The sequence below is a fragment of the Crotalus tigris genome, unplaced genomic scaffold (genome assembly GCF_016545835.1).
Source record: "Crotalus tigris isolate CLP2741 ecotype Arizona unplaced genomic scaffold, ASM1654583v1 scf7180000024433.1590703, whole genome shotgun sequence".
In the NCBI taxonomy this organism is placed as follows: domain Eukaryota; kingdom Metazoa; phylum Chordata; class Lepidosauria; order Squamata; family Viperidae; genus Crotalus; species Crotalus tigris.
The window spans coordinates 360,451-373,448 of NW_024100600.1; the positions used below are offsets into that span (position 1 = coordinate 360,451).

A 12,998-nucleotide genomic window follows, 5' to 3' on the forward strand; every position below is an offset into this window, starting at 1 on the left:
CTCAGGCATCACACTTCCACCTCCTTTTCATTACTGCCCGGCTGGATGGAGACTTCAAAGAAACTACATGAAAGGAAAAAGGCCCCATTCTTATGGTTAGTTCTTTTGCAATACACACATTCAGTTCCTTAGAAGTATACTGAAGGAAGTGAGGGCCATAAAGCCCCTTTGTTCTCCCCCTTCTCTCCCTCTTATGGCAGAATCCAGAGAAGGCAGAATTGGGGTTTTCTATATTTGATAACTGGAGATGAAGTATAATTGGATTCTGACACTGTTTTTATATACTGTGCATTATACTTTCTTTCTGATAAACCACTTAAAAATAGTTTTTGAAAACTGTGAAAAAAAAATCAATCGCCCATCCCATTATTAGCACTCAACAAACCTTGACCCTTTCTAAAAATATTATACACCTCAATAAGAGGCAGTCAGCGCAAGCTGCCTCCCCTCTAATTATCTTTTTGATCCATCCTCTATAGCCGTCAGCCTGAGCCATTGAAGAAGGAGAAGGAAGCAACTACAACCACTCCTTCCCACTCCAAGAGAGCCGATGAATGGAAGGACCCTTGGCGCCGATCCAAATCGCCCAAAAAAAAGCACGGCATGTCCACTTCACCCAGTCACGCGAGGAGGCGCCGGAAAACCTCGGCTTCGTCAGCTTCCGGCTCGGGTTCTTCAAGGTATAAACCTGGCGGGTGTTTCTTCTTGGGTGCATCCCCAGTGCAAAGGGACTTCATAGAAGAAGCTCTGGAAGAAAAGCTAAAGATTGCACCAAAAGGTCTTGGGAACCAGCGGTGGGAAAGCGTGTTTGTTGTGTAAACCAGGATACAACCGAGAGTTGTGGGAATGGGTTGCTGTCCCATTCCACTAAGGAGGAAAGTTAATGTCCCTCGAAAGAGACCGGTACTTTTTAAGGATGCACTGCAGTAAAACAGGACACAGATTCCTACCTCTGGTAGGATCTGGAAACAATCTCGGGAGGAAAGAGAAGGTGAGATGGGCCTTGCCTCTTTTTGAAACAAGACCAGGAAGCCAGAATGTCTGTGGCAGATCTTCTGGTTGCTGAATTCCCTCCCTCTTTCCCTTTCAGGTCATCCTCCCGCTCCTCCTCCTATTCTGGATCAGGTTCTTCGCGGTCACGTTCCAGATCGTCCTCCTATAGCTCCTATTCTAGTCGCTCTTCCAGGCACAGCTCCTTCTCAGGCAGTCGGTCCAGGTAAGGCTTCTCCCCGCTCCCCAGCTGCCACTTGGGCTGGTCTTCCTCTCTCCAGGCCCTTGCAGTGGTGAATGTCAAAGCTCAGGGTCCCCACCACCTCACTGGAGCCATGAAATCCTGGAATGGCATGCCGAACAAAGGGCTCATAGGTAGAACATGGTGAAGGAAAAAATGTAGTTTTTTATTTCTATTTCATATTTCTTAACCACCCATCAACCTCGGATTGTCTAGATGTGACCAGGGATATCTGAAGGGGCCAAACGTGAATCCCGTCGTAAACCTCTCGTCCAAGCCTGGCGTTCCTGGCCGCTTCTTGCAGGCGAGAACACCTTTGTGGGGCCGATTCTTGCCTATCCGATTCCAGGGCTTTATAGCTTAGAAATTGAGGAAATTTCCGAGCAGGCAGGCTGCCAGCCAGGTTTGCGTGTTGGCGTTTGCAGCTGCAATTGTAGCTGATAAAAGGTGATGAAATACTCAGATTTAACTCGACACCCATTTCTTATCACAACAAAGTGTCAAACCAGGGCAGTTGAGTAAACAAACAATGACAATCCTGTGACCCGCGTAAAACAGCAGAGTGACTTGTTGAATTGCAGCAAAATGAATTGCAGAGATAGTTTATGGAGTCTCATGACTGGCACCAAATCCGGTGATGCTTTCAGCTGTCACTTATCCCCTCCCCCACACATGCACACACCCCTCAAGTCCTCTCCTCCTCCTCTTCTATGGAATTTTTCTCTAGCAACTCAAAGGGGGACTGGTTGAAAGTCTCCCTTTGGCCCAAGCTTAGGTTTCCTTGGCCCTGTCAAGAATGGGGGGAACTGGTCTAAAACAATGAGGAGGGGGGGCTCTTATCTTTGCACCATCAGAGCAAGTTTGAAGTTCAGCTTCAGTTTTGAAGCTGAAAGCACAAACCCAGGGCCCTGCAGAGAAGAGACCCCCCCCACCTCTCCACCCCATATTATGGGTCCTGAACAGGGCAGATCACAGCTGTACCTAAGCTAACAGTGTCACCTTCACTTTTCCTATTCTAAATGGTGCCTTGTATTGGAATGCAGGCTGAAAATCCCTTCGGCTTAATTAATCCTCTTTGCAGGCTCCCTGTCCTTTTCCCACTGTATGTACCTACCCCTTATTGGCACAGCGTGGCATTTGCAGTGGGACTAAGGCAGGAGGGCTCGTGGGGCAGACATGAAGTAGCAGCACCGCCCCTGATTACTGGAAGCTGTCGAGGTGTGTCCCTGAGTTTCGTCTCTTCTGGGATGTGCCACCCACGTACTTGGTAACTTCCTGCCTGCCCTTCAAGGGCCAATTCCTCCATTTGTGTTCCCATTGGCACAGAAGACACGATGAAAGTGGAGAGTGGGTTCTCATGACTTTCCTCCTGTGGTTCCTAAGTGCGATATGTCACACAACCGCACTTACGCAGAGGACCATGGTGTGCGTCCACAAGCAGCTCCCAAACTATTTGGATAATCGATTGGTTGATTATTTTAACCGGAAAGCAGCGTTCCCCAGGGAATTTCAGGCACCTTGTTAGCATGCTCTTGCTTGCAGCTGGGAAATCCAGGTGAGGGGTTTGCGTGGATTCTTGGCTTCTCTTTCCAACAGTAAAGCTTTGGCCACGTCCAGCCGGTCATCCAGAGCAGCTTTCAGGGAGGTCCTCTGCAAGAGAAGCACGGAGTGTGGGCAGACTGGCCTGTGGCCCATCTGTTCCCCTGGAGCCCCAGATGCAAATATTCTACAAGCTGTGATGATCACAACTCTCTGAGATGGCCTGTCTGTGGCTCCCTTGATTTTCCTGCCTTTCAGAATGGCTGTTAACCTGAGGAGTCCTTGGTGCTTTCTGAGCTCGGTGGTTTTAATGCAGACCTGGGCCACGTAATTGGTGTTGGTAAGGATCGGGGTTTGCTCTCCGTTTGCTCACTCTCGATTGGGAGCAAACCCCAGTCCTTGCTAGTACTGATGCTGCTGCCTAGTTTGAGTAATTTCTTCTTGAGTAACATAAAAACCACCAAGCACAGAGAGCACCAAGGACGCCTCCTCCCAGCCCTGAGCTACAAATATTCTCCTGTGCCGGCTATTAACTTGCTTTATTTCTGCTCTGCTCTTTGTACTGCAGTATAATGTAAGCCGTCCTCCTCTCCCCCCACGGTCAAAGACAGAGAATTCTCAGTGAACCATGAATTCACCTTACCTAACATTCAGACATTGTAAACATTCATTCTAGTTTGCTTATGCAAAATGTTTATATATTTATATAATGCAAAGCACCTTAAGTATCCAACCTATTGATCACTTTTTTCTGCTGTTGATTTAATTCAGTTGGGCAATTCAGCTTAAAACCCCCCCCCCACTTCCCACCGTGTGTATCGAGACGTTGTTCTAACCACTTCTCTTGCCTGACTTTGCAGGTCGCAGTCCTTCTCCTCTTCGCCGTCTCCGTCCCCCACGCCATCTCCACACAAGCCTCCCCCCAAGGCTAAAGGGGAACCGGCAGCTGTGGCTGGAAAGGGGTAAGGAGGGTGCCTTCTCGGGCTCCGGGATGCTTCGCATTCTCCGAGCACAGTCAGGGTGAAAATAAAGCCAGCAGAGTCCTTCACACCTTCCACACCAATCACTCGGAAGCCAGAGTGTAATTCTGGCCACCACATCTGAGAAACCTGATTTTGGAGCTTAGAATTGGGCCAAAGAGGGCGCCCAAAACGATCCAGCAATGTGCCCTTCCGTGCCAGTTTCAGGGACAAGACGTGTGTTCACATCATAATTATATTTGAGAATATCAGCCTAAATCTTAGTATGATCCATCACCCTTCTTGTCGGATTTATGAAGAGTGCTTGGTCCAAGATGGGGTTTTTGGGCTAACAGGATTTGAATCTGGTTGACCAGTTTTTTAACAATCCATTGCACTCATTTTTTCTTTCTTCCAGTTTTTGGGATGCCACCTAAATTCTATTTGGCCGTTTTAAGAAGCAGCTTTTCCTGTTGCGGCTCATAAAATAACACTTGAGGGCCTTTTACAGTCCATTTGTCTTATTTATAGGCAGGTCACCTCAGTCCTTATACCAGAAAAAGTCTGACAAGGGTTACCAGAGATGACATCGTATCTGTTTTAAGCTTGGTCACTAAACTTTGGTTTTTCTCACCTGATTTCTCTTATCTGTTGCGCTTCTTCAGTGAAAAGCTTGTGAAGAAACTCCTCACCCCGCCAGCACCTCCCCCCGTGGCAAAGGTTGCCCCCTCTGCCCCAGAGCCAGCCAAGCCAGGGGACAACAGGGAGGCCAGGCGGAAGGAGCGGCAAGCGAGGACCCCTCCCAGGAGGTAGGAGGCGCCTTCCAGAGGGGGGCTCCAGCCGGCAGGTTCTTCGTGGCCTGGCTGGAAGGAGAGCAGCTCAGGCGACTGCTTCGTAGGACGAGACCTGGACCTCGAGGGTCTGCAGGGGTCTCGGAGGCCACGTTGACTCGTCCCTGGCACCGTTGGCCCTGGAGGGTTAGCCAGACCTCCTCGGCAAACGCGTCTTAGTCACACAAGGCCAGTGGAGACTGGTTTTCCCCACTGCCCCCTTTTCCCATTTGCTCTGGGATGCTGAAACGCCTCCTTCCTCTTAAGGGATGGGATTCATGGAAGACCCTTTGGGAAGCTTGCATTGGAAAAGCTTGTCAGTGCCTGCACTGCCTGGGGTGGTCAGCTGTCCACTTGTGCCCAAGTGAAGGGACGGGAAGAGGGTCCCCTTGTGTCCACCAGTGGGAGCTTACATGGGGATCTTCTTGGCTGCAGGCGGGCCGTCAGTTGCAGCGGCAGCGGCAGCAGCTACAGCGGTTCCAGCTCCCACTCGAGATCCTTGTCTCGGTCCCTCTCCCGGTCCTCCTCGGCCTCGCTTTCCCCATCCCCATCCGGGTCCAGAAAATCCAGGTGAGAGCCTTGTTCTTCCTCTCGGAGTCAGGAAGCGCCAGTCGGTGGCTTTTGCCAAGCGCCAGGCTCTTTTGCCGGAAGCCCCTTGGTGGTTTCGTGGCTCCTTTTTTTGGGGGGGGGTAATTTGTAACGTCTCCCTCCAACCCTTTTTTCTCCCCTGGGCTCTCCCAAGGGAACAGGGTTGGGTTAGAAGGGGGCTGGCTCACTTGCGCGTGTTGTGTGAGAGGCTCTCCGTGCCACTGAAAGGCCGAAGGGGGGGTTAACAGTCTCTGCCCTCCTCTCTTTCCCGGCCGGTCAGGTCTCTGAGCGTGAGCAGCGTCTCTTCCGCCTCCAGTGCCTCCTCCAGCAGCAGCTCCGTCCGGAGTGCCGACTCGGAAGACATGTATGCAGATCTGGCCAGCCCGGTTTCTTCGGCTAGCTCCCGCTCCCCAGCCCCTGCCCAGCAGAAGAAAGAAAGAGGTACGGCGTCTGCCTGGGTTCCTTGAGAGGGTCCACTCCCCCTTTATTGCAAAGCCGGCTGGCAGCCGGTGGTTCGGTTCCACGGGTGGCCCGTTCGGAGGCTTCTTCCTTAAAGAGGCTTTGCGGATCACAATCTTTGCCCCAGGTGGAAATGCCGCACAGAGCCCAGGAGACACCCCCGGCGTTCTGAAAGCACGTCTCTCTCTCTCTCTCTCGCCCCTGCAGAGACCATGGGCCCAGCCCTGGGCAATCGGTGGCCTTAGGATGGGGAGGGGGAGAAGGTTGTCTAAGGCCTTTGGGGGGGGGAGCTCTGATGGGCTCTCCCAGGTGCAGATCAGTTCCCCAATTCAGACAGAATGAAAGGGCGGCAATAAAACCTAATGCGGATTCTGCTCCCCCTGCCGCCGCTTCCCAGATTAAAAATAGCAGGAGAGCTTCTATAGGCAAGAAAAGTGCCCTCATCCCGAAGTGACCATCTGAACGCTGCCCCCCCCCAAGCCCCTGCCTTTGGGGGAGGCCTGAAGGCTTCCTCTGGGTGGGGGAGGGGTGGCCTCGCGTGATTCAGGGGAGGCCCCTGAGCTGCCACCCTTGCCCTGAACTGCCCTCCGCTTTCGCAGGGAAGGCCAAGAGAGAGAGCGGCCCGAAGGAGGAGAAGCGGAAGCGAGACGTCCCAGCGCAGCCGGCCAAAGCCGCCAAGCCCACCTCAGGGGGCAAGTCCCAGCAGCCTCCCGCCCCTCACCCGCCCCCCCAGGTCCAGCCTGCTGGCTTTAGTGCCCACAAGGAAATCAAGCTCACCCTATTAAACAAGGTAAGGCCCCTCTGAAAGGGCCCAGGGTCCCAGCTGAGGGGGGAGGGGGGGAGGGGCGCCCCTGGGAGATCCTCAGGAGAGGAAACGGGGACCGAGCAGAGGCCTGTCCAGGAACCCCTTTGGGCTGTCTGAGGGCCCGACCTCTGCCCAGAGGAGGGCAGGGCAAGAAGAGGGGGGAGGGGTCTCTGACCCACTCGGGCACTCAGAGTTTGCTCCTTCCAGCGGGGGGAGGCGGGGGGGGCCTCTCCTGACATGATGGACTTGTATATCAAAAGCAGCCTCTTGTCTTGAGTGACATTTGCTGACTTCACTGCCCCAAGCTAGAATGAAGTGCAATTGCTCTCTGCCAGGGAGAGATCCCCGGGAGGCCCCCGTGTGCATGTGTGGGCACCTCCAAAGCAGACCAAGGGCTTCACCAGGCAGGCCGGCAGGTCAGCCAGCCGCCATCCCTTCCCCTCCCCCTCCTCAGGGCGGGAGCCTGGCTCGCTCGCCATGATCCCTCCTGCTCTGCTTTTAGGCAGCTGACAAAAACAGTAGCCGGAAGAGGTACGAGCCTTCCGACAAAGACCGGCAGGCTTCTCCCCCGGCCAAGAGGATCAACCTGTCTCCAGGTGAGGAGCCGGGCCCGGCAGACTCGGCTAAAGGTCTGAGGACCAACGGTCCTTCCTTCCGGGAGCGTTTGGTTCCACTTGAGAGCAGCTGGCTTTGCCTTTGCTCTCCAGCTGTTCTTCTAGCTGCACCCTGAATCGGCTGCTTCGCGCTCAGGGCAGAGTTCAGGAGTCGGAAAGGGTGTGTGTGTGTGTGTGTGTGTGTGTGTGTGTGTAAAAGGGAGGTGCCAGGCCTTGGTCTGCAGCCATCCTCGTGCAGGCGGGTGAAGCAAGAGAGCGTCCCGGCGGGTGGGGCTGCCTAATCCACTCTACCAGCCGAGGCCAGAGGGTTGATGCCTCGTTGTCTTGAGAACTCTTGGCCGGCCGGCCGGCTGGCTTTTGAGGAGACCGTTTTTTTCATTCCAAAATGCAGGCCAGGCTCAGCCCAAGTCACCTCAGGTGCAAGTCTCTCCCGAGGGACACTGCCCTTGTGTCAGGCTCAGTCGGCCTGCCTGGCACTGCTCAGCACCCGCTGTTGCTCATGTCACCTCGGGCGCTGGCTTGGCCCCGGGCGCTGTTGCTAAAGCCAAGGCTTTCCTCTTGAGCACCAAGAACGGTGCCACATTCCTTCTGCTGATCTTGCCACCTGAACAATGTATTGTGTAAATCTAAACAGGTGTCGCTAAAAGAGCAGCAATGGAAAATCCCCAGTCCACATCACACCTCTGTCTTGAACTCTGGGCTTGTTCAGGTTCTCTCTCTCTCTCTCCCTCTCTCTCGGTTTCGGCCTTCCTCCTGCCCTGTGAGAGAAGATCGTTGGCCTACCTTACAGAGCTGTTGTAAAGACTGCTAAGAATGGCGCTTAAGTGTGGCTGACATTTAAGGCATTACAGGAAATTATTTCTAGTCCCGGCCTGTATTGTTAGCCTGGACTTGGCCCCTTTCTGTGTCTCCTGTGGGCCTCCCCATTCCCTCTGACACCCTTAAAAAGCTCACCTGTGCCCAAGTACCAGCTGGCTGGGCTGTTCAGGTAAAATGCCTTCACCGCAGGCAGTTCCTGAAGAGGCAATGGGTAGAAAGAAGGACCTTGAGAAAGTGGAGGAAAAGCCGCTACCGAGGCACCAGTCAGAGAATCGAAACCGGAGTCTGGGGCCAGAATTGTAACCTGGGAAAGCGTCTTGGGCAACACCCTCCCTAGTTCTCACCAAGCTAAAAGGGAGGGGGATGCATTCAGACTTGCAAGATCTGGACTATAATAACTTTACAAGAGAAGGGGGCTTAGCTTGGCCTGGTCTACCTCGGAGGGATGACATCAGCTCCAAGCCCCTTGGCTGATTTTTCTTTCCACGCAGGTACTCGTGACAGGAAGCTGGCAGGAAGGCTGTCCTCTCCTAAACAGGACCGTCAGCGGGGGCCCAATCCAAAGCCCTCCCCAGCACAGGCTGACAAGTGAGTTCTTCTCCGTCCAGGTTGCCTGGTTGCCAAGCACCCAAAACGGGGTTACCTGATTGCGCTGCTGGGGCGATGGCCATAACTTTGAGGATGGTTTGCAGGTCACTTTTTCTGAGGCTCCTCTCCTAAACTTCGAACCATCACTAAATGAGCAATCCTCCGTCAAGAACTGCCTGGGCCCCCTCCATTTCCTGCAGCTGTAGAGCAGACTTGGGGAAGCCGCAGTCTGAAGCAGTCCTTGCGTAGCTGACCCTCAGCCTAGTCTCGTTGGCCAGTTGTGTCATTGGTTTAGTTGTTTCGTGCCAAGCCATTGCAATATAGTGCGTCACGTGAAAAAATGTCTGAATGTGTGACATTCCCTTGCATTAGTCACAGTTACCAGGAGCACCCATTGGTTAATCAACCCACCACCAAGTCAGTTGGAACACAAACTGAGACCTCTGTTTTGAGTAGTTTTGCCGGCCCTGGACTTACTGGGGAGACTTGCCTGGGATTCCGGGCACTGTCGTTCCTCTGGTTCGTCTTCCTGAATCCCTGCCATCAGAATGGCAACTTCTCCTGCCATTTTTCTTGGCATGGTTGAAGGGATGATTGACTTGGTTTCCCACAGATGGAGAGGGTTGGACTGGATAAGTGTTCCTCAACCTTGGCAACTTTAAGATGCCCCCTTTAAGAATGGCTGGCCAGGGGATTCTGGGAGTTGAAGTCCACACGTCTCAAAGTTGCCGAGGTTGAGGACTGCTGCAGTAGAGGGGCAATGCAGTCCCTTCCCACCCTGCGAGTCTGAGGTGTGCCACCCGTTTGGCAGAGCCTGTTTGCTGTTGCAAATCTACAAAACGATGGAGCCCCTGGTTGTCCCCTTCCCAATGCCGTCTTTGCTCTCTTGCAGGAAGCGTCCACTGTCCCCTCAGTCTAAGAGTTCCAGCAAGGTCACAAGCATCCCGGGCAGAGTGCCTGAGCCGGTCCCTCCCGCTGCCCCCGCCAAATCGGGCAAGTCCAGCACGTTGTCGCGAAGGGAGGAACTCCTGAAGCAGCTGAAGGCCGTGGAAGACGCCATCGCTCGAAAGCGGGCCAAGATCCCCGGGAAAGTATAGTCAAGCCTTGATCCAGCCCGGATTAGAGACTGCGCCGGTGTTTTTACAAATAGCATACAAGCAGCCACTTCGGATTTTGCAGTTCTGTTTTATTTTGGCTGTTGTCCTTTTTTTAAAAAACAAACAACAAATTGGATACATTTTGTCAGCTGGAATCCACCCCTGCCCACTTCCTGGGTGGGAGATGGTCCCCTGAGTGCCTCTCCCACCCGGGTGCTGCTGGCTTCGGGTACAAGTGGTCGCCGTGATCGTTTTCCTGGTCCTCGTGCAGAGTGGACTCTTCTCCGCAGCCCTGTCGGGTGCCTCCTCCCTCCCTCCCTCCCCTCCTTGCCCTGCCCTCTTCTTTGCTAGCTATGAATTGTATCCCCCTAGTTAGCCATGCTACGTGTCAGGTGTCTTCAGCCATGCACTTCTGCACACGTGTAAGAAGAGACGCCCCCAAATACCATCACCAGCTGGAAACTGTCCCTCCGTCTGCCCACTTCGCCCCCCCCAGCTGCATAAAGACCTATGATGAGAAGATTCCATGTGTCTTTTATTTTAACCAAAAGATTGTTTTAGTTGATTTAAAACCAGAGAAAAAACAAAAGATATTGTCAGGATGTATGTCTAATAAAGGAGGGAGGTTTTTTTTTCTTTTTTTTTTTTCTTTTTTGAGGGGTTATGCTGAAAATAAAGTATTTTGATAAACATCTTCTTTCTTTGACCTGTTGTGTCTTAGGGTACCAGATTGGGGTAATCAAACTGGAGAAAGTCTAGAAGTGTATCTGATGGATTTTTGTTTTTCAGGATGGCAGTGGACAGGTTAAAGTCTCTTCTGAACCGATAGAAATAATTCAAAGGAAATGTAATCTTATTTCTGTTTAATTGGCAACTGAGCATTGCTGGCTCTTTGCAGGTCTTCCGATTTTGCTCAAAGAATTCTTTTCAGCTGTTTGTTCCAGGACTCTTGGGGGATTTTAATTACTCCCTGCCTTTATAGCAGCGGTTCTCAACCTATGGGTCGCGACCCCATTTGGGGTCAATCGACCATTTCATGGGGGTCGCCAAGCAAGGCTGTCCGCCATTTTTTTCCCCCCTTTTCCGGTGGGTGCCTTACCTCCCTTGGGCTGGGCCAGCTGGTGGCCCAGCTGGTGGTCGGCCTGCTCCGTCTCTGCCGCTTGCCAGCTACGCCTCGGCCGGCGCAGGGGGTGGCACCACGCATGCGCGGCGCTCCCAGGCAGGGAAAGTCCTCGACTTACGACCGGTTGGATAGTCTTCAACTTACGACTGGTTTAGTCCTCGACTTACGACCGGTTGGGGGTCGTGGCATTAAAAAGGTTGAGAACCACTGCTTTATAGGCTATCAAAAAATACATCTCAACTTCAAAGTTTGTACTTAAAAGTGCCCTTGGCTGTTTTTTTACTTGGGGAAATCTGTATTTTCAGCTTAATCCATTGCCTTTCCTTCCAGTTGATGTCCGACTTACCAGTATTTTGGTTTTGAAATTCAAGAAAGAAAAAAAAGGGAGTAAAACCAGTAAGAAAATGGCTTCTGGTGTTTCTTTTTAAAGTCAAAGTTCTCGCAGTCAAAGTTTTGTGAGATAACATCTCTTTTGTAAAATGCTCCCTTTCGACTGTGGTTTATCAATGTAATTGCGATCCATGTGAGCTTAGCTGGACACAATACCTGACGTCACAACCGAGTGCGTCATGTGAATCCCAGCAGGAGCGTCTTTAAACTGGTTTTTGCCAGTATTCCCCTGTACAGCCTTGGAGCCCCAGCAAAGGGGACCTTCCGAAGAGACCGGGTCTTCTTCCAGTCCAAAGAGGTACAAGCAAGTCTCAAAAACCATGAATGGCCCAGCGACTCATTTTCCCTCGTAGTGCCACCTGGTTTTCCTCACCGACTGGCCGAAGCTCTGCGTGCCGGTTTGCTAAGCGTTGAGGCGGCTGCAGACCAACCAACTCCGCTTGCACAAATCTGCCTGCAAGCGTCCGTGCAAAGGCCTGTTCAAGAGGTTGAGCAAATGCCCAGAGATTTTTTTTTTTACACCTGTTGCAAGAGGGTGGCCCCATGTGCTCAGTGCCCTGAGGGCAAGCTGGGTCTTCTGAGCAAATGCAGGTCAAAGATGATCAGAAGAATCTTGCTGGAAAGTATTCTGAAGCCCCTGCACTCACCGAAGGCCGGAGTCTCTGCTGTGTTTAGGAAATTATGGGCTAATCTGACAAATACTCAGCAGAATCACCTCATTATTAATTTTTTCATAGTTTATCAGTCACCCACAAATTTAATTATTAGTTGCTTTCCTCTTCTCAGCCCAACTCACATCACAAAGTTATTGTAGGGTCAATAACAGGAGGAAAGTGTTTTGGATATGTTCACTGCCTTGAACATGAAAGGGAGGGAGAGAAAGAAGAAAGGAAGGAAAAAGGAAGAAAAAGAAGGAAGGAAGATCTGGTGATGAACCGTGTTAGTACATTGGTAGCCAAAAATCTGGAGTCGGAGAGCAGCCTTTCCTATTAAAAAATTGATTAAAAGGCAGAAGCTTTTACTCCTCCAATGCTTGAGTTGGTAAAGCTGCTGCGAGACGCCTTCTGGTTAAAATCAGCAGAGCCTGGAATACAAGCGGGGTTTGGATCCCCTCCAGGTCGTCCACCAGGGGCTGCTGGAGGCACTTTGCATCCGTCCCATCCAGGAATTCTGCAGCAATTCCTGGAGATTTCCCAGCTTTCTCAGACAAGGGTCTACAGAGCCAGATGTGCCTGGGGGGGGATCCCCAGGAAGAATGCAGAGCACCCCCAGGAGAATCTCCAGCACAGGAGAAGAAGCCAAGCAGGCTGACCTTTCTCCAACTTGGTGTCCCTGACAGGCCTTGGACTCCAGTTCCCCTAATTCCCAGCCAGTTTGGGTGAGGACCAAGGGAGCTAGGACAAGGTCACCTGGGAAGAAGATGCTCCCAATGCAAGATAGAGACCTGCTGGCCTGGCACCTCAGCCTCTCTTGTCTCCCCCCCCCATGCCCATGAAGACAGGAGGTTGGCCCCGGTGGGTCCTTTGGCAACTTCTCTTCCTGTTCCCTCCGGCCCCGTTCACGGCGCAGCCTGACGCCATCCAAGCCACGTGGAGGGGTTTTCCCTGCAGTGGGCAGGTAGCAGCGAGTCATATGCTTGGGAGGCAATGACACACACAAATACAGAGGATAACGACAGCAGAGAGAGGGCGACAAAGGGAACGTGCGAAGCCGGTTTGCAGAGGTCCCATGACCCAGTAAAAGAGACCAGAACCTGCTCTGACTCCAGTTGCCTTTTCACCCAATTTCGACATCCTTGCAACCCAGTTAACCCCTTCGGCATCTGCCACTCCGCCCTGGGTAGAAACCTCCTCTAGCTGCCAACATCAGGACCAGGAAGAGAAAGAACGATGCTGGCAGGGTCCTCGGCAGAGGAGGCCATCCTGCCAGGCCCGACTGGCCAGAGGGAGAGGACAT

The 12,998-nt window shown here is 52.4% G+C and overlaps 1 protein-coding gene across 2 annotated transcripts in view; it reads left to right on the plus strand.

Moving 5' to 3' along the window:
- ZC3H18 (zinc finger CCCH-type containing 18) overlaps nt 1–10,221 on the plus strand; it is a 36,108-nt gene extending 25,887 nt beyond the window's left edge. For both annotated transcript variants that reach the window (XM_039330977.1, XM_039330978.1), the window contains exons 10-19: nt 480–680; nt 1,091–1,216; nt 3,631–3,732; nt 4,395–4,538; nt 4,995–5,129; nt 5,428–5,588; nt 6,206–6,396; nt 6,914–7,007; nt 8,336–8,432; nt 9,325–10,221. In XM_039330977.1, coding sequence (XP_039186911.1) covers nt 480–680; nt 1,091–1,216; nt 3,631–3,732; nt 4,395–4,538; nt 4,995–5,129; nt 5,428–5,588; nt 6,206–6,396; nt 6,914–7,007; nt 8,336–8,432; nt 9,325–9,529 — 1,456 coding nt within the window. In that variant the 3' untranslated portion in view covers nt 9,530–10,221. The remainder of the gene's footprint in view (nt 1–479; nt 681–1,090; nt 1,217–3,630; nt 3,733–4,394; nt 4,539–4,994; nt 5,130–5,427; nt 5,589–6,205; nt 6,397–6,913; nt 7,008–8,335; nt 8,433–9,324) is intronic.
- The last annotated feature ends 2,777 nt before the right edge of the window (nt 10,222–12,998 follow it).